Source organism: Marmota monax, unplaced genomic scaffold (genome assembly GCF_021218885.2).
Source record: "Marmota monax isolate L192 unplaced genomic scaffold, Marmota_monax_Labrador192_F-V1.1 WCK01_AAM20220418_F8-fsc00036, whole genome shotgun sequence".
NCBI lineage: Eukaryota > Metazoa > Chordata > Mammalia > Rodentia > Sciuridae > Marmota > Marmota monax.
The window spans coordinates 11,405,282-11,426,527 of record NW_026694491.1 but is presented as its reverse complement, the minus strand read 5'-3'; the positions used below and the strand labels follow the sequence as shown (position 1 = coordinate 11,426,527).

The following is a 21,246-nucleotide window of genomic DNA, read 5'->3' as shown; positions in this document are numbered from 1 at the left end:
AGATCATGACAAATAAGAATTTCCACTTTGGTTAAGTTAAACAGGCTAAGTTGGTATGAACCTTTTTGATACAATGTTTTTTAAATTAAAATCTAGAAGACAAAATAAATATTTTAAAATGTTGTTTGCCTAAAACTGTTAGATAAAATAATGAAAAAAGAACTAAATAGTACTATAAATAAATAAAGAGTAAATAAAGATTTGGCTAAACCCTTGAAAATATTTGCAAAGATATACAGAAAAATATATATTGACTTTTGTTTAGCCCTCCTTTTAATTCTAATTCTACTATTATTTAAATTTATTTTATTCATACATCTGGAAGAAATATCATTAAGTGGTAAAATCTTTCTCTACTTTTGAACTTGGAATGTCAATGGACCGTATTCAAATACTAACGCTACTAGTGTATAATTAAATGATTTTACATAGGTGGAAAAGAAGGGGAAAAAAAAGCATTTTTACCTCTTGAAATTAGGTGCCAACAGCCACATTCAATTAGACACAGCAAAAGCAGGTCAAATCCACATAGAGATTGTTTCATTGCAGAGCACATTAATAGAATCTGTACATTTTGGTAGTCTTAAGGATACTGGAGTTTTATCTTCTCCTTTTAAAAATTCTCTCTTCTTCTATTTTATTATTTTTCTTTCTTCATTTCTATTCTTTCCTGTTGCAAATTTCCCTTACAGAAAGCTATCATCCTATGCATAAGGATTTTTATTATCTATAAAGAAAAGTGATAGGAACTTTGTCTTTTCACCTAGGAGTAAGAATGAAAATTCTTATGCATTTTCTATTGGTTAAAGCAGAATTACCCTCAGTGTCCTCCTTCTTGATGCATGTTAGAGTAGTGACCCATCAGTCAGAGATAATTTTTTTTTTTTCAGTTTGTAATCCTGTAACAACACGTTTTGTGACTGGTAGCAACTTCTTGTTCTCTTTGGAGATTTTAAGAATCAGATGAAGCTGATGACTGTTACCCATCATAGTAGGTGTTTCTACCAGAGACTTTGTTCTGGTTGCTAATAAAACTAAAGTACTGGAAACAGGGCTTCATGAAAGGTGATTAGCTTTGCTTCTACTATTCAAAGAACAAGTAGAATGTTTTGAAAGATCATATTTTCTCAGAAATAACAGAATGTTGCACCTAGAAGATTCTGAGGCAGTTTGAGAAATGACAGTTGCTAGTTGTGAAGGTTACTTAATTGTCTCTTCCAGTCACACAAGGTGACAAAACTGTTTTTTAGAATTTCTTTGGAGGAAAAAAGTCACGAGTTCTTAAATCTAAAATGCTAAGATGTTTCTAGTTCCAAATATCACAGAGCCACCATCATATTCTATTTTTTTTTTAATTTGGGGGTGGTGGTTGTGTTTTCCTAGGAAAAAATTACAAGAAACACTTTGAAATGGCGAATTTTTTCCTCCCACCCTTCCCTGTATATCAAAAATCTGAACTTCCTTTTTAGGAATATTTCATTCTTTGGGAGTCCCTTTATTGTACAGATAGCTTCAAGTGAGATTGTTTAATTTTTGTAAGTGCTATGTCTATGAAATTCTGGACAGTTGGACACATGTAGACAACATAATTACAAAAATTACTGGGCTTATCCAGGCACATAAATGATGTGTAAAAATTTCCTTAAAATATAGGCTGAGGACTAAATTTTAGAAAATCTACTATTATTTAAATTTATTTTATTCAGTCATTGTCTTTATCACTTACTGTCTTTATCACTTATTTTGAGAAATGTCAAATAAGATTTTTTAGTTCTAATTTTTTTAGCTTATGACAACTACTCATGTCATTTATTGGAACTCAACTTCAATTAAAGTAAATAAGAATCTTATAAGAAACTCAACAGTGTGATATGGTTGTTTGTATTCCTGTGGTTTTGGATTGGTGAAACGTTAACACTTTGCACTCATTCTGGAAAGTCCATCAGAACCAATTTCAAACATATTATATGCTGCACCGGTGAAAGCAATTCAATTTTTTTTTCTTTTTTTGGTCTCAGGTGTTTTAATTGCAGCGTTTTCTGACTTTCTGGGAAATCAGTTTTCTCTCTGAGATCAGAAAATATCTCCAGTTATTTCTAAACTTCTATAGCGCTTCCCCCACGAAAAAGCACGTAAGTTTCACTACTACGGTGTTAAATCACCATCTGTAATTACTGATCACTTACAACTTGACACTGTTTAAAATCGACAATGTCATCGGTTACTAGGTGTGGCCACGTACACACCGTCGGAAACGGACCTCGGTTTTTTTCAGTTATCAAAACTGGGGGCGGACACACGTGGGAGCGCACACCCTGGCGCCTCGGCGCCGCACTACAACTCCCAGAAAGCGCCGCGGCCAGGAGGCCGCTTCCGGTCCGCGTCCCCGCCCCTGTCTCGGGTAGGCAGTCTCGGAGCGCCGTCGCTGTCCCTGGGTACCGAATGTGAGTGATCTGAACCCGCATAGGACTGTTGCTGCTCTCTGTTGTCCAAACCCGGAGCCTTTTGGCAGTAAAGTCGCTCACCGCTTCTGGGGCCTACCATGAGACGCTTGGGCTCTGTGCAGCGGAAAATGCCGTGTGTGTTTGTGACGGAGGTGAAAGATGAGCCTTCCGCCAAAAGGGAGCATCAGGTACCGCGCACGGGCTGTGTTTGAATCGGGCAAAGGCGGCCAGCCCTGCAGGCCGGGAGTTTTTTGTAGGTTTCGCTGGGGAGGTCTGCGTTGGGAGTCAGAGTGTCCTGAGTACCTAGTTCCCTTGCCTTCCTAATCATAAGGGGACGGATTCTGGGAGGAATTTTTTCCTGATCTGGCGATTCGAGCTTGCTCTCGCAGAGAAATGCAAAACCCACACGTCCTAAATAACATTTCTTTCTTCTCGGGTTAGCAGTTTTGGGGTAAAACCCTAAGCAGTCAGACAGTCTCTGCAGCTCAAGCCTGACGACTTTTCGAGAGTGTGATGAGAAAGTGCAGGTGATACTAAAAGACTTGCCTTACCTCTTCTAACCTGGGAATAGATGGCAGTGTTGACACCTCGCCTAATTAGGTCACTAAAGATCAGACTTACTGTATTGTTACCAGCAATTACCTACTTTATTCTAATTTTGGTGTTCTATGTCAAGGTTTTCTATTCGCCTAGCAGCGTCTTTTACATAGTGGACCCTCAGAAAGTGCTAGTGGGTGAATACTAAGTAGTCTACATCAGGATAATTCTTTATTAGGTAACAAAGTCCTTGAGGGGGGAAAAAAAATCCCTGTTAGCGGGGTGTTTGCAACTAAAACGAAATCAGCATGTTCATTTTCGTCATTAAAAGTGGTCGTCTTGTCTTTTAGACTAAATGGCCATTAGAGTAGATACTGCCCTGTTATCTATAGTCTCAGCTTCTAGGACCTGACACATGGTAGGCACTGGATAAATATGTTGAATTAAAAAAAAATGAACTCTGGAATCAAGTCATACCAATTTTCTGTTCAACCTTGATGCTAAATTTTTACTTATAATATCTGATCATTCCATAGTCTTTTCTGCTGCTATTCTTATTATAGTTCTTAATATTTATTACTTGCTACACAGAATGATCATCATGTTCTTCCCTAGTCAAAATCTTACAGTTACTACTCAATGTCTATAGCAGTACTTGTCAACTTTTTGTTTTTGTTTTAATGACAAATGCTTTGTCATTCTTAATAATGGTTCACTCTATGATTCTAAACTTTTTATGTTCAGGGAGTAATTTGTAAAACTTACTACCAGAAAAATAAGTTCCTTACCACTCTGCAGTTAATAGTAGCTTATGGTATTGTAGCATAGCATCCACATTCTTATAATTCAAGGCCTCCTATTAATTAGGCCCCATCTATTCTCTAACCTCTAAATGAGGTCTCTGTTTTAGCAAAGTGAACATACTGAGTAATCCTCTTTATTTTTGTCCAGGCTATTCACTTTGCTTGGATCACCTACAGAGTTGTTTTAATTTTTCCAGTTTTTATCTTCTCCATTAAATCTTTGATCAACTTAATTATCCCAGTGATTTCCCTTGCCCAGAAATTGTAGAGTTCCATCCAATCGAAATGATATGACTTTTATACACATGCCTTGTTTTTCCAGTCATCACCTAAAGTCTGATGATAGGTAGAGAGGGAGAACTTTCTGTACTCCTCTGTGTCTTGTCTTGTCCTTTGGCTGTGTTGATAGCAAGAGAGATATAACTGGTTCTTATGGAAGGAACATTTTGTATTCATCAAAAACTTAATGGGCATAGTAATCTCTCTAGGAACTTGCTAAATTTAAACACATACACACAGCTATTGAGTCAGCTCCTTTGGCTTTACTACTCTAGTTAAAACTGATATCCTCTGATATCAGAATCATATGTTAGTGATAATCCCCATTCAGATATATCTTAAAAGAACTGAATCATTACTAAAATGGGGCTGATTTCCTAGTTTACTTCACTCTATTCGAAATATACTCTATACACCAGTATATGGTTTATATTGTGCATTGTTTTTCACATTGTAAGGTGAATGTTAACTTCAGACTTAGATTACAAAATGTAGTCATAAGTTTTGTTTCAGAAATGAAAATAACAAAAGGTTGGGAGGAACATTAGAAATTGGCTTTTCCTCCATTCCTGATGCTCTTTGATTTTTCTTCCTGACAGAAGAAAAGCCATAATTTAAATACATATTCAGTTTACTGTTGATAAAGATGAAAGGAATATGAAGTGAATACTCTCAAACAAAATCTAAGGAAAAAAAAAGAAAAGTAATTCTTAGTAGATTTAACAGTGAAAACTGTTAGGTTAAAACTATGAATAAATCAAAATCAGCCTCTACTATTGAGTATGCATTGTATAGAGAATAGAACTTGAATGATACAGTACAATCCCTAATATGGCACAGTGGTCCACCTTTGGCCATTAAGAGGCTGGATTTCCCAGAGTCCTCTATTTGAGGGCTCTCTCAAAAGGTGATGCTAGTGAGTCTTATTCCTTCTGTATACTCTGCCAGACAACACATTTTACAAACTAGATGCCCAAACTTTGTGGAATGAGTGACAACAGAGATTTTTGGATTGACATAATGAAACTTCTGAATACTACATTCAAAATAAAAAGATTCATGAAATGACATGGTGTTATCAGCTAACTGTGAAGAACACTATTGTCAAGGTGAAACCTAACTCAGAAGAAAGAGATTTTTTTTTTTAATAGAGGCAATTTTCATTTTGCTCTGGACTTTTTTGAAAAATAAATAAATGTAAACAACCACAGTTGATATAGCTCAGAAACTTAACTTTATTTAAAAATTATTTTTAATTGTAGATGGACACAATACCTTTGTTTATTTTTATGTAGTGCTGGGATTGAGCCCAGTGCCTCACGCATGCTTGGCAAGCGTTCTAAAGCTGAACCACAACCCCAGCTCAACTTTATAATATTTAAAGATCTCTCCAATACAATAAGTCATTGTTACTAGTAAGAAATCATCAGAGGTTAATATTCCTTTCAAGCAGGTATTTTCCAAAAGAACTTTATAATGCATCTCAACAGTTTTAAGATGAAAATTGAATCAGGCATAAACTTATTCTGGAAATTAAGATGGCTTTCAAGTCTGTAATCTAAAGTGTTTAAGCAGAGATGCAAGATCTTTCACAATGGATCAAAGGTGAAATATTAAGAAAAGAGTATTATGTTTATAATACAGTTGAAGAGGAAAAGTGTATGAAACAAGTAAATTCAGAAAGCATTCTGATTGGCCTTTTTAAAAAAATGCTCTGTTGAAAATAGATATTCTATGAAAGATAAAAAGACAATGAAAAAGATACTGAAATTATGCCCATGGTTTCTTTGTGATTGTATCTGAATAACGAGACTATGGTGATTTCTTGTTTATGCTTTTATATATTTTAACTTTATAAATGAATATGTGAGTTTTCATTTTCCAAGAAAAAAGCAAAAACAGAATACAGCCCTCTTCCATAGCTCCCTTGCCTGCTCCCTGAGAATGTGGCCTGAGGCAAGAAGATATCACCAGATTCTTGCCAAACTTACAAAGAACCACTTAATTAAAAAGACAAATTTTGTAAATAACTGAAATGTTTCTACTTATAAAAGAGGGGGAAGGTATCATGTATTGAAGAGTAGATTCATTCTTGGAAAACTGAAAAGTGTTTTTGGGAAATACTTGTATTGAACCACCAGAAGTACCTAGGAATCGTTTAAAGTTCACTTGATTTGGTTTTACTTGCACTTCGTTCCAAATACAGTGGCTAACTTGCATTCTGCAGAAAAATCAAGAAACCTCAGACTTGGGGTCTCTTTTCCCCCCAGATGTTTATATGGTGTATTCCCTCACTTGAGAGTCCTCAAATGTCGCCTCCTCAAAAAGGGCTTCCATGTCTACCATATGTAAAATAGTATCTCATCCCTGTCTTTGTCCCATTTTTTTGCTTTAGCACTTATCATACCTAATACTCTATTATGCATTTTATTTCTGTTGTATTCCTCATTAAAAAGCAAGTTTCAACAAAAGCAGGTACTTTTTTTTTGCCTTCTATATTTCCATTCCAATGACAGTGTTTAATAGTAGGCACTTTCATAAATAATTGTCTAATATATTATTGTGCATATTGAACAGCTGTGTTATTATGTGTGGAAGAAGAAACAAATAATTTATAGTCTCTGAAAAATCAGGTTTGGTTGTAATAACATAAAATGGAGGGGGGTGATTAAGGAAAACTTCACAGATATTTTTAAATTATCTTAAGGAATGGACAGGAAATCATCCTTTAGAACAAAAAAGTTAGGAACATTTCAGGTGAGAGTATATGAGAGGGCAGAGGCTGTCTATCTTAAACCAGTTTTCTTTCTTTCTTTTTTAAGCCATTTAAAGTTTTGGCAACTGAAACTGTAAGTCACAAGGCATTAGATGCAGATATATACAGTGCAATTCCAACAGAAAAAGTGGATGGAACATGTTGTTATGTTACTACCTACAAAGGTAAAATAAAACTGTAATGTTTCCTACAAGTATTTCTTAACTTTATTGATCATTTTAAAACTATATAAATCTGAAATGGGCATTTACTCTTCATAAACCCTTAGAAGCCTTAGTAACAAAATTAAAATGTGATAATTGTTATTTATTACATTATTATGTTTTTCTCTTGGGGTAGGAAAGTAACATTTATTTAATACCTGTTATGGGACAGGCAGTATTATAAATGCTTCATATATTTAATTTGTATAATAAGGTTCTCCATATCACAGATAAAGAAACTCTCAGCTCTCTTAATTTGTCCAAGACCATATAGTTAATGAATAGCTGTACTGTTGATGCAACTTAATTTTGTCTAACCCTAAAGCCTGTTCTCATTTTATGATTCCAGAGCTGTTTCCATTAGTTTTATTATTATTGGCAATATGTCTAATTTCATTTAATGTACTTTAAAAGTAGTAGAAATTTAAACAAAAACTGTCAACTATGTTAAGAAAACAAATGCACTGAAAAGAGAAGAATTCTTTGTGATTATCTCTGGATGGTGAAATTACCTCTCATTCCAGTAAAAGAAGTAGAACAGTTAAGTGGGCATACAGACACACTCTTTGTATCAGGAAATCTCTTCTGAAAAATCATTTAAAAATATTTTTAAAGGATGGTAAAATAGAGTTTAACATCTTAAACATTTTTAAGATGTATACAATATGGTGGTATTTTAAGTACATTCCTACTGTTGTGCATTCACACCACCCATCTCCAGGACTCTTTTCATATTTTATAACTGAGACTTAATACCTACATTCCTTGTCCAGCCAGCCCCTTGTAACCAGAATTCTATTTTGTCTCTATGAACTTGACTACTCTAGGTGCCTCATATTGTGACTGACGTATTTTCCTTAGTTTAATGCCCTCAGGGTTGATCCATGTTAGCATGTATCAAAATTTCATTTCTTTTTAAGGCTGATAATATTCCATTTACTTAAATATATAAATTAAGATATTTTCAAATTTTGTTTATCCATTCAACCACTGAAGGGCATTTGGGTTGCTCCTACCTTTTGTAGGAATAATGCTGCTATGAACAGGGGTAAACAATTCTCTCTTAAGACCCTGCTTCCAAGTTTTGGGTATGTGTCTAGAAGTGGAATTACTAGATCATATAGTAATTTTCATTTTTGAGAAGCTGCCATGTTTTCTATAGTGGTGACACCATTTTACATTCTTATGGACAGTGCACCAAAGTTCCAATTTGTATCCTCATGAGCACTTGTATCTTTTTCTCTTTTTGGTACCAGGATTGAACTCGGGCACTCAGCCACTGAGCCATATCCCCAGGCCTTTTTGTGTTTGAGACAGGGTCTCACTGAGTTGCTTAGTGCCTTGCTGTTGCTGAGGCTGGCTTTGAACTTGAGATCCTCCTGCCTCAGCCTCCTGAGATGCTGGGATTATAGGCATGTGCCATCATACCTGGTGTATTTTTGTTTTTTGATAGTAACCTAATGGAAATGAGTGGACTGTACTTTTTATATTTACTGGTTAAAAAGAACAAAACATCTATTCAACCAGGAATGATAGTATAATTTTAATTTGGTTCTTTATATTATCTGGATAATTAGTAAGCAATAGAAAATATCTGAACCAAAGTATAATTATTTTTTATAAATGTTGATTTATATTTAAGGAAACTAAGATTTTCCCTGTCCTTAATATTAAGAACTTTTAGTGTTATCCTTATGTACATGATAGTATCAACTAAGCAAGGTTGGAGTTTAACTGCTAAAGAACCCTCGTGGAAATCAAGATGACAGTGTATACAAATCTACATTTTATTACTGGTAAAAGGCATATAATATAACAAAGGGCTTTAAAAGTAAGGATGTGAATTATAGCAAAGGACTGTCTGAGGGAGCAAGGGGTCTACAAAGGCCAGGTGAAAACTGTATTTTTTTCCTGCTTTAAATCCTGGCAGGATACATTTTCTCAGATCAGGATCAGGATCCACTGATGTGTGCAGGCAACACTTTGAAACCAGGGATCCAAAATAATATCTCAGCTAGAAATCATTCTAATTTTGCTGATCAAGTAAGCATCTTCCTACTAAGTAACCAATCTCAACAGCAGAGCGATCCAGGAGTCTAAAGCCAGGTGCAACTCATCAAATGCACCTGTGCCAATAATGTTGGCACAGTGCCCTGAAACTCGGACCCATCATTACAAGGCAGCAATCAGTAGGTTTAATGGCTTGACTAGGGGTTGGTCCCATGCAAAGCAGGTCAGCCTGATTCCAGGGTTAGTTCTTACAGAATTAAACAGCACAGTGTTATGTTCAGGGGAGATGTGAATACGGTGATGTTTTCATTTTGGATATAGCTTTCTTTGGTTTCTCACAGATGCTACTAATATGATTATGGAATATCCTTATAAAAGGACCACATTTTTAGTTCTTATCTCATCTCCATCATTCTTTAATCAAAGTCAGTCTTTCATAACATAAGGTACTGCTAGGTGGTGTGTATCTTGGACTGCATATTTTCCTTTGTCTTCTAGGGTTTTGATTCTTCTCTTGGAGAGATCACCTTACTGTTTATTGATAATTCTACTTTGAAGTATCTTTCAAGATAAATGTTGTTTGCCTCTTAAACACTTTTCTTTTTATGAATTTTTTTTTTAGATCAGCCATATCTTTGGGCTCGACTAGATAGAAAACCCAACAAAAAAGCTGACAAAAGATTTAAAAATTTTCTACATTCCAAAGAAAACTCAAAAGGTTAGTAGGTTTTTTTCTTTACTTCCAAAATTTAAATAGCTGAAATTTGTAGTTATTTTTCTACTTTTTTTATTCATATGTGGTGCTGAGGATCAAACCCAGGGCCTCACACATGCTAGGCAAGCAGTGTACCACTGAGCCTCAACCCCAGTCCCTGTGGTTTATTTTTGCTATGACATTTCTATACATTTTTATCCTTCTGAATTTTTTAAGCAATTTGGGTAACAAAGATGATAGTTGAGTATTTTCATATATTTAAGAATGTTACTGACGGGCTGGGGATGTGGCTCAAGCGGTAGCACGCTCGCCTGGTTTGTGTGCGGCCCGGGTTTGATCCTCAGCACCACATACAAACAAAGATGTTGTGCCCGCCGATAACTAAAAAAAAATAAATAAATGTTAAAATTCTCTCTCTCTCTACCTCTCTACCTCTCTCTCTCTCTTAAAAAAAAAAAAAAAAATCTTAAAAAAAAAAAAAAGAATGTTACTGAAAAATATTTTAAAATATTTTCCTAGTATTTCTGTGACTCTTCATCAGTCTATTTTATTAAAACATACAATATTATAATGCCAGATACATTTTCATTTTATATGCATAAGAGAAAAATATAATTTTATCGATCTGGCAAAATCTCAAAGGAAAATTAGCATTTTAAGTTATGACATTAAGATGCCTCTAATTATTTTATATATATATATATATATATATATATATATATATATATATACACACACACACACACACACATATATATATATATACACATATATATATATATATAAAATATACAGACCTACAGTCATTCATGTCAGTAATTTATGTATTTGTATTTATAGTACTTTAAAAATTCATCATATACCTACATAAAATGGAACATTGGCAACTTTATATACACTTTATATATATATATATATATATATATATATATATATATATACACTTTATATACATATTCAAATGGTGGTATATTCAGAATTGAAAATTTTAAATGTTAGTACCATAACACTGAGGAATATAGTCACATTATAGTGAAAATGTGACTAACTGTAACATACATTATGAGGTTTTATTCACTATTCCCACTTTGAACCTATATTTTGGTTTTTTAAAGTATGACCAAAAATAAGATTATCTACTCTTTTTAGAATTTCTTTGGAATGTTGAGGAGGATTTCAAACCTGTTCCAGAGTGCTGGATACCAGCAAAGGAAATAGAACAATTAAATGGAAATCCAGTACCTGATGAAAATGGACACATTCCTGGTATCATGAAAAATCTCTTTCTAAATGCAGTTTTGTGTTTACTAGTATAAAATCTGAAAGGCTCATTCAATCAGAAATTGCAGAATTTAATTTTAATGTGGTTCTTTTCTTTATATGTACAGAATAAAACTTCTAAATCAAATTTATGTAATGTTTTAATCTCTATTAAAAATGTTTCAAGCCAGGCATGGTGGTACATTCCTGTAATCCCAGCAGTTTGGGAGGCTAAGGCAGGAGGAGCAAGAGTTCAAAGCCCAAAGCAACTTAGCGAGACCTTGTCTCAAAATAAAAAATAAAAAGGGCTGAAGATGTGGCTCAGTAGCTAAGTGCCCCTGGATGCAAAAAAAGATGTTTCATACTAAGCATGTCCTTTTAGGCTTAGAATTTTATCTAAGACATTTTACTCACCATAGTATGTAACAATAAGAGTTGAGGCTAAAGATATAGAATGGGCTCAGACCTTAAAGGCTCTGGTATTTCATGTAGTTTTTAAGTTTATTCTGAAGATACTGGTTACAGAACAGTGCTACAACTACGTTTAAATTTCAGAAACAGAACTATGTACAAAAGTTGGGTAGGTTTCACTGGAAGCTAATGGACTAGCAAAGAAGTGATTACAGTAATTGGGGGCTAATGAAGGTAACAAATGTGGTCACTAGGGCACATATGTCCTAATTTTTCCTCCTTTTTTGCAATGAGTTTCTCCCACAATGAGAGGGCCTATTCTGGCAATAAGACTGAAAAAAGTAATAGTAGTAATTTTTTTTTTTTTTTTTTGGGGGGGGGGCGGTGGAGACATGGTACCAACAACTGAACCACACTCCCAGCCCTATTTTCTATTTGTTTAGAGACAGGGTCTCACTGAGTTGCTTAGCTCCTTGCCATTGCTGAGGCTAGTTCTGAACTCATGATCCTAATGCCTCAGCCTCCCAAGCTGCTGGGATTACAGGTGTGTGCCACCACGCCCGGCTAGCAATAACTTAATACATATGTAATCAATAAATTGTTCAATATACATTAAATATTTTGCAGTAGATTGTGAAACACCTACATATTGTCCTTGTTTCTGAAAGTGACTGGAGAGTAGAAAATCATTTTTTAAAAAGTTGTAATGGTATCTTAAATTGGTGTTTAGTTGTTAACAGATTAATTCCTCAGTAGAATAAAAAAATGAAGCCATATGGTCTTTTTAAGAAAAGGAATAAAACTTTATCTCACTGATTTTAAAAGTATATGTCTGATAAAACATCCAAAAAACTGGAAATTTACAACAGAAATTAAAATTACTGTGTTTTCAATCCAAAGAAAACCAACGTAATAAAAATAATTTTTTTCTTTAAATGATAGGTTGGGTACCGGTGGAGAAAAACAACAAACAGTATTGCTGGCATTCCTCTGTAGTTAATTATGAATTTGAAATTGCTCTGGTACTAAAGCATCATCCGGATGATCCTGGACTTTTGGAAATTAGTGCAGTGCCACTGTCGGATCTCTTAGAACAAACATTGGAGCTTATAGGAACAAATATCAATGGAAACCCCTATGGTGAGTGAAGTCATTTTCTTTTTCAGTTATAGTGACTGCCGTTTATAAAAAGTACCTCTTAGGGTCAACTTGAAATTCAACACATATAGCGGGCATAATGGCACATACCTGTAATCCCAGCATCTCCACAGGCTGAGGTAGGAGGATCCTGAGTTCGAAGTCAACCTTAGCAATAGCAAGGCACTAAGCAACTTAGTGACACCCTGGCTTAAATAAAATACAAAAAAAGGGCTGGAGATGGGGCTCAGTGGTTGAGTGCCCCTCAGTTCAATTCCCAGTATCCCCCCAACCCAAAAAAACAAAACACATACATACACTAAAGAAATACAGTAGCAATTTTGAGTTGGTTTCCTAGGTTTATAGCCATTTGTGTTAATCATATTCACAGAAAAGTTCATGGCTAATGGTTTTGAATTATTAATCCAAAAGGTTGATTCTATCCTATCTTCCCTGTGGTAACATTGTACAACTAACTATGCATGGAATTAATTCAGGTGCAACTTTTCATTTTTTTTTTTTTTTTATTTAGAATGAGAATGTACTTTGGTTAGGTAGTTATTTTCACAATTAATGAAAATGGGAAAAATGAGGTAAATAAAGATCTTAATGAATATCATATCAAACTTCAGAATATATACCATGACAGATTTGAGTACACTGAGGGCCCTATGAATACCTCTTGACTGGAAAATGAGATGATGAACCTATGGACACTGAAGGTATATAGCAAATTCCTATGTAGAGATCAAAAGTAGATTGACTCTCAGGTGTAAGGCTAAGATAGTACTTAAACAAGGTGTAAGGCTAAGATAGTACTTATATCAGAGATACAGTGTAGCTTTTTGGCAGATACTCAATGATAGTTGAAGGTGGCCAATGGTACAAATGAACTGCTATTGCAATGTTCCATTCAAACTATTTACAAAATACAGTTGTTTGTCTAGGCTTGGCTTTCAGATTGTAGTTTGACATCTCCTAGTATAGAGTATACAAAAGTAGAATTTGAACTTAATGGAATAGATGCCACATTTGAATAAGAGCAGTGCTTGGATTACACTCTCTTAAGGAAAACCAATTAAACTTTATAAAAATGTTACTCCTAAATGTTTTAAAAAGACTTTTTTTTAAAATTTTTTCATTCTTTCCGAAAAGTTCCTCTGAATCAGTATGGCTAATGGCAGATTTTACCATTTAGGGTTAGGAAACAAGAAACAACCATTGCATCTTCTTGTACCACATGGAGCATTTCAAATAAGAAATTTGCCTACATTGAAGCACAGTGATCTGTTGTCCTGGTTTGAAGGTTGCGAAGAGGGTAAAATTGAAGGAATAGTATGGCATTGCCATGATGGCTGCTTAATTAAGGTAAGGTAAAAAAATATATACCTCATGTTGGGTTATGTCATCTTACATTCCTACAAGAAGAAGAAGTGGTTCTCAAATTCTCTGCACAAACTGTAACAGCTCTGATTCTAAAGCAAAGAAATACAATTCCCTTATCTCACATAGCACCAACCTTTATATGCAAAAACAGTGTTTCCCTACATGTATTCCATGGGTCACTGATTATACCAGCTGGGGTTCAAAATTAAGTGGTACTACATGTCCTCCTCTTGGGAATTCATGTTGCCCATTAGAGCTCTCTGAAAGACATCCTACACCTAGTTTAACTCAGTGTCTCCCAAGCTTACTATATTGCAAAATTTGTTGAGTAAAAGGAGTGCCGAGGTGGCAGTTGATAAATACAGAATGAATTATGCTTTCTGCCCTGTTTGTCCCCTGGACTTTTCCATTTGATTTCTCATAGGTGACAGAATGCTGCTTTTTGCTTTAATCATAATTGGTTAAACACTGTTAGAATATACATAGTTCAGGGTTGGGGTGGAGAGCAGTTCTGAAAAGTTAATCATCGGCTCCAGATCATGAAAAACCTTAATGTAATGACCAGTTTTCTCATATATGAAATTCATGTTTAAGAACTAGGTCTTTATCAATCCTCTAACTCTCTACAATTCATTGAAGTTAAAAACTTGGATATTATTTTTAAGCCCTCTTTCCATAACTTCCTATGTCCATTATCAGTTCTTAAAGATTCTAATCTGTTGAATCTATATACTTCTCGCCAACCAATTACTGTTAATTTTAATTCACAGGCCAATGTTTATGCTTAAATTATATTGTCCTCCTAAACATTACCTTTCAGTCTTACCTTTGTCCTGTTCATTCTTCATAAATGAGAGTATTATTTCCCTGCATAAAATTGTTCTTTGCAGGATAATAAGGCATCCTAAATAAATAGATCTAAGTGAATTAGGTATTGTTTAAAAATTAAAGCTAATACCCTTTTTTTCTCTTTACAGGTTCATCGCCATCATCTTGGTTTATGCTGGCCAATTCCAGATACTTATATTAATTCAAAACCTGTTATTATCAACATGAACCTGAACAAATATGACTATGCCTTTGATGATACGAAGTGTTTGTTTAGTCATTTTTCAAAAATAAATAATCAAAAATTTGGTAGGCTCAAAGACATAATATTTGATGTATAAAATGAAAATGTAATTAAAATTACCTTTGTATGTTCAAATCTTGAATATTCTGCCATGTTAAAAGGTAAAACTGAGATTTACTGTTGTGTACTATGAAACATCAGTGTCTTCTGGCATTTGAAGAAATTAATTTTCCATTTGGAAATACCTATTCAAATTTTTATTTAGAATCAACACATTAATTTTAACCTCTGGGCATAAAAATGTAAAAATGAACAGTATGCTCCCCAAGCTTGTATAACTTGATTCTGTCCAATGTAACTGGGTGGTTAAATTTAAAGGCAACAATTAAACCAGTAATTTTTTTTTTTTTTATCAATACTTTAAATACCTTGAGCTCAATTTAATCTTCCTAGACATTTAACAAAATGTATGTTTTAATCTTATAACTTAATGGTTGTATGTACAGATCATAGTATTTGACAATCTTAAATAACTGTTAAATATGTATAAATTCAAAAATATATTTTTCTAATAAGTTGAAAATTTTCTATAATTTACTAAAACTTCCAATTTAAGTAAAAGTAGAACATATTGAGAAGGAAAGTCTTTAGTTCACGGATTTGCTTGATTACAGATGAAACTTATATAATTAATCAAAAGCTAAATACATTAACATGAGGCCTTCAATAAATGGGGAAATTAACAGGACTTTCTTCGTCTTCAGACTGTTCAGAAGAAGTAGCAACAGGGCTACTTAATTCAACTCCAAATTGTTCAGAAAGTTTTTTTAACTTCTCTTCTAAGAGAATATTTTTTTTCACTTCTTCTTTGTAATTATACTTAAGATCTTCAATTTCTTCAAAAAATGAAGGGTCAAAATTTTCCAATTCTTTTTTCAGCTTTTTTATTTCCTCCTAATAGAAGAAACATATTAACTTTAAAAGCTGCACATAGAAGAAAGAGCATGTTTTAGGTTTGAACTGAAGAGATTTAACTTATAAACATGAAAGCTAAAATAACTTGAAGTCAAATAGAGTTACAAAGGCAGAAGTATTTTCATAAGATTTGTTAATAGGGTTTTACTGTACAGTATGAAGAACTTGTTAACTGCCAAATTAAATGATATATTCTGAAATTATGTACTAGCCTTTAATTAAAATTTATTAACTCTCGAGAATATGAAATTTAATCTTTCCTTAAAAGCACATCAATAAGTCAATCAAAATGAACTTTGGTATTCACAACATTGAATTTGTTCTGGTTAAGATTTTTGTTTTATGCTTCATTACAATATCTACTTTTTAATGAATAATAACCAACTTCTTATAAGCATATTTATGATCAGAGAAACTTTGGGACTTCTCCTTGGCTAAGTTAGGCATCTGGTGAAGAGATAAATTGAGTCTTATTGGCTATTTAGAAGAGGCAGTGATAACCAGATAATTATCCATGCCCTTTTTTTCTGTTTACAGAATCTTAAAGTATGTAAAGCATAAAAAATTTTTTAAGTGAACTATAACTTTATGGAAAGGTTTCTAAAAAGAATTTAAAAAGGTACTTAAAGACACTGTTCCAAATGTGACATAAAATATAATATCTTAAAAAATATAAAGAGCTAGATTTGTTATAACTACTAAATAAATTTACTTTCTAATCCTTTCTAGTTGTTCTATCTGAATGTTTTGTTAGCTCTTAAACACAATTAGCTTTGTAATATCCAGGCAAAATATTATAAGAAAAAAATGTAATTCCTTGAATTTTTAAGACATGTACTGAAAACTCAAAGATGGTGATCATAAATTGTTTCTCACAAACATAATACTAATATTAGATAAAATTATTTAATTACCTTCAAATGCTGCTTTTCTAAATCTGATATTTTGAGCTGTGTTTCTAGATCTTTTATTTGTTCCTTTAGTTGGTCAGCATCTGCCAAAAAAAGTTATAAAAACTAGACTCACACTTTTTCTGAATTAAGTTCAACATAAAGGATTTGATTTAGAAAATAAGCAGAAAACTTATGAAACTTAGAGCCTTGAAAATAGGTCTAAATAGTTGAAACTTTCTCAGGCTGTGAATACTATTTTAAAACATTTCTGTTAGGCATTGTCATTTCATAGCAACCAAAGAGAAAAGGCATCTGCCCGGAGTTAGAAGTGGAGATAAATGCTTTAGAAGCAATTCTTATTTTTCAGAGAAAAATCCTACAACTAATAAAATCTGTTAGGTACTAAAAGTACATCAGAAAAGCAGACTACTAGATAAGTGGCTAAAACGGTGAGCTGGCCAAATGTTACTTCTATCCCACAAGCAATGGCTACTCCACATAGGTCATTTACTGTGCCATTAGTATGTGCACAATACCCTAGGGCAGGGTATTTGATACAACTAAAACATCAGACACAGCCTGTTACTTTGGCAGGAAAACAAAAGCAAATACAGCACAAAGGTTTGAATTTACTGGATGTGCTTCCATGTTAACATACTGCTAATTTTATAGTGAGAATCAATAGGCAAATGGACTTTTTAATCCCACGTTTGCTAGATATATAGATCACTTTTTTAAACACTATATATAATGTGTCAAGTCACATGTAACTGTTGAAAGGTAAACATTTTTTAATGTTAAAGTTTGAGAAAATAATAGACAGCAAACAAATGTACATGACTCAAGCATATTCTATTAAGGTACCCTGGGAATGATCCCCTCCCTATGTATAACTAGGAGAAGAATGGAGATAAAAAGACTAAGGAAAAATTTTGTTACGGGATTCTGTTAAGTAGAAAACAAACTTTGAAAGATTCCCTCACTTTTGCACAAAGTGCTAAGAAATTTTAAGTTGATTTTAATATTTATATATTACATAGACTGGTAGTGAAACAATGCAGAAAGAAGTGAATATTATGTATAGCATCTTCCAAAAGCTATTTAAATGATCACATCTATTTTTGATAGTAATTTTGAACTGCCAAAACAGTTTTGGTTTGATTTGGGAGCTTAACAATTAATAAAATATGACAGGCATCTTTGTCTCTTTCCCATAGGAAATATGAAACAAGAGGGCTCAGAAATTCCCTGAGAATACACATTTAGAAAAAATAGCATGCCTAATGTCAACAGTATTAAAAGATCTTTTGCACTACACTATGTCTAGTCTTGTACAGTTCAAGCTGAGTGCTATCAGAGATATATCAAGAGATTAATGCAAGTAATTTTATTCACCAAGAGGCACTACTGCATAGTGGTTAAGAGCAGGGAATAGCAAGGAACTTTGGAATTTTGTTGAATTAGGTTTTCATCTTGCCTCTGCCACTATCTAGCTATTATAACCTTGGGGACTGGTTATCAACCTTGAGTCTGTTTATCACATGAAAAATGATGACAACAACTTATCTGTAGGTTTTAAGAATAAAGTAGAATGCTTGTGAAGCACTTAGCATAATGTCTAGTACAAGTCACACATGATGGCTTTACTACAAAGTAACATCAGAGCTATATGATAGGATACTGAAAAGGCTACATGAAATAGTCAAAAAATTGTTCAGATAAAAATTGATATAATCTTTCATGCAAAATTTGGCACTTCCATTAAGTCATTAATGGAACCATTAGGTTAAGAGGTTCACAGAATTAGTTTATAATAGCAGAAACTCAAATGTCCATGAAAAGGTAAATAAATAAATGTGGCATCCATGCAATAATCATGATTATAAAATCATTAAAAGAGTGAGACAGATTTGCATACAGACCTCAAAAGATGTCCCTGATATATATAGTAAGTTGGGAATATGGTATGAATCCAATTTTATACCATCCTCCAAGAAAATATTTATACATATATATAAAATAATATACATATAATGTCTATTCTCTTCATTCACAGAAATTATATCACTATTGCTGGGGGAAGCATGTACATACACATATTTCTTCTTATATAGAGACAAATATTAGAAATATGAACAAAAAAAGCAAACCCTAATAAAAAGTTGGGGTAGCTAACAAGTCTTACAAAATATATTACCAGGTGTGATGCTTTCAACTCCACTTTGGTCCTTGTTATCTTCTATCTGATGGATTAATTCTGCTTTTTCTTTATTCAGCTGATTATTAGCTAATCTAAAACACAACAATACTGTATTTAAAAACAAGAGACATTGCTCCAGGAAATACATAGACATTCCTTATCAATTAGTGATGAACAAAACCCCAAATGTGCTAGTATTTACCAAGGTAAACATCTACTCTCTATGTTGCAATGCCCCATTTTGCAAACCAAGCACAGAAGCAAATATCTTCATGTTTTTCTTAATATGTGACCAAATGTTTTTTTAAGAGTTTTCTTATGAGAAGAGCCCAGTGGAAGCAGGCTATACAGACTTCTAAAGGTAAAGAATTACTTGTTCTTTTTTCATTAGTATTTGCCTCAGGAAGCCAAAGTTTAATTCCATCTGTGCTGTTACGAAAGTTTAAATTACAAACTGGCAACTTATTTTTCAGTATCTAGTATGTAAAAGAGGGACTGCTTGGTATCAGAAGGATGAAATAAGGATTGAATGATCTCATTAGGCAGCCAAGTTGAAAGACCCTTTGTTTCTAGCTTTAGGAAACCAAGTTATTTAAAAAATAATAACTTAAGAAAAAGAAATAAACAAGTCATATGAACACAGAATGTACCTAAGAACTTGAAGCTCCCGTTTAAGGCCTTGCTCTGTCTCAGTACCTTCAGGAACATGTTTGAGAATCTCAATCTTTAAGAAGATATAAGTTTAGCACAGAAATATGAGGTTTTATAAACACATTTATAATAAAGTAGAATATTAAAAGTTGGGTTTCAAAGACACATTTCTATTTCTTTTTACTCTTCATTCATTCAACAATTATTAACTACTGCATGTTAGTTACTGTCCTAGGTACAGAGGATATAGCAGTGAATATAATAGCCAAAGTCCCTTCTTGCATGGTCCTTTTAGTTAGTGAAGACAGTAAGCATATAATATGACATGTTATGTGATAACAATCCAAGAGAAGAAAGAACCATCAAGAAAAATAACCCAGGACAAGAAAAGAGAGTGGAGAAAGGTAGTATTGGATTATGGTTAGGGAAGGACTCTCTGAGGAGCCTCTATTTAAAGAGAGACAAAGTATGGGAATGGACTATGATAATATTGGGTGAATAGTATTTTAAACAAAGGAGCATTTGCAAATATTTGAACTTAAATGAGTTTGGTTTGTTCAAAGGATTGAAGGAAAGCATATGGCTAAAACACTGAATTAAGGGGAAAGTGGCATATGATGAGACTGAAGGAAAAAAAAGTAGGTGCAGACCAATTATGTCTTTACAGGTTATACTTCACTATAAAGTTTTATTCTAGAGTAACAGAGAACCATTGTAAGATTCTGTGTGTGATACTGTTATAATAAAAAATTGGGGTAGCTAACAAGTCTTACTGTTATAATTTGCTTAATGCTTTCAAAGGATTATTTGACAACCATGTAGACCAGAAATATGGAGGTGAAATGACATGAGAAGGGAAGCTAAGACAACAGTTAGGAGATTAACATAAGAATGGTAGTGATGAAGATGCTGCACAGTATTATTATTTGGGATATATTTGAAAAAAAATAGCTGAAATGATTTAATCATGAAAAAGATGAGAGGAATCAGAAGAAATGAAGTTAATGATGATCTAGTTTTTATCTTACATAAATGAATGAAATGGTGGTGGTGCCATTCAGTTAGATGGGCCTCCTAGGGAGAAATTATCAAGTGTTGTTTTTTTCTACTTCATACAATGCAAGGAATTTCATTGTATGAAGTAGAAAAATAATTTGATGCATTATTTTATCATATAAAGAAAAATCATATTGCATGCCTGTTGTTCAAGGTCTTCATTATATTTCTTAACTTTCTGTTCTCTCTCTGTTGCTTCACTTACAAGCTGTTTAAGGTCAGTAATGCTTTGATTTTTTTTGGCAATATCTGCTTCCAGTTCTTTCAACTTTGTTTCATACATTCTAAAAGTATAAAAAAAAATAGTATAAATATGGCACATAGCTTTTCTTAATCATTTAAAAGTCAGTGCAAATTATCACATTAAAAATAAGCAATAATCTTACTACCTATAGTCTCTTAGGAAAATTTCTTTTAAAAGGTTATGTAATTATTTAA

The 21,246-nt window shown here is 33.3% G+C and overlaps 2 protein-coding genes across 6 annotated transcripts in view; one reads left to right on the top strand and one right to left on the bottom strand.

The window, feature by feature from the left end:
- Positions 1-2,381: 2,381 nt before the first annotated feature.
- Positions 2,382-16,732, top strand: Rlig1 (RNA 5'-phosphate and 3'-OH ligase 1). 2 transcript variants are annotated; one of them, XM_046419233.2, is made up of 7 exons: positions 2,385-2,632; positions 6,886-7,003; positions 9,675-9,770; positions 10,917-11,033; positions 12,381-12,578; positions 13,774-13,943; positions 14,939-16,732. In XM_046419233.2, the coding sequence occupies exons 1-7, from the start codon at positions 2,543-2,545 to the stop codon at positions 15,128-15,130; spliced, it is 981 nt and encodes a 326-aa protein (XP_046275189.1). In that variant the 5' UTR covers positions 2,385-2,542; the 3' UTR covers positions 15,131-16,732. The 2 variants fall into 2 exon arrangements, with proteins under 2 accessions (XP_046275190.1, XP_046275189.1); XM_046419234.2 differs by lacking the exon at positions 10,917-11,033 and having other exon boundaries at positions 2,382-2,632.
- Positions 15,276-21,246, bottom strand: part of LOC124075678 (centrosomal protein of 290 kDa) — an 83,261-nt gene continuing 77,290 nt past the window's right edge. For 2 of the 4 annotated variants that reach the window (XM_058571314.1, XM_046419229.2), the window contains exons 49-53: positions 20,951-21,092; positions 19,752-19,825; positions 19,099-19,193; positions 16,923-17,002; positions 15,276-15,987 (exon numbers count right to left, since the gene is read on the bottom strand). In XM_058571314.1, coding sequence (XP_058427297.1) covers positions 15,757-15,987; positions 16,923-17,002; positions 19,099-19,193; positions 19,752-19,825; positions 20,951-21,092 — 622 coding nt within the window. In that variant the 3' untranslated portion in view covers positions 15,276-15,756. The remainder of the gene's footprint in view (positions 15,988-16,922; positions 17,003-19,098; positions 19,194-19,751; positions 19,826-20,950; positions 21,093-21,246) is intronic. The other 2 variants (XM_058571315.1, XM_058571316.1) reach the window with 2 other exon arrangements.

Excerpts from the sequence above, each read along its gene's own strand:
- Rlig1 (XM_046419233.2), top strand. The coding sequence starts at position 2,543 with ATGAGACGCTTGGGCTCTGTGCAGCGGAAAATGCCGTGTGTGTTTGTG. Across the intron at positions 2,633-6,885 it reads CCGCCAAAAGGGAGCATCAG|CCATTTAAAGTTTTGGCAAC; the intron begins GTACCGCGCACG and ends TTCTTTTTTAAG. Across the intron at positions 13,944-14,938 it reads ATGATGGCTGCTTAATTAAG|GTTCATCGCCATCATCTTGG; the intron begins GTAAGGTAAAAA and ends TTCTCTTTACAG.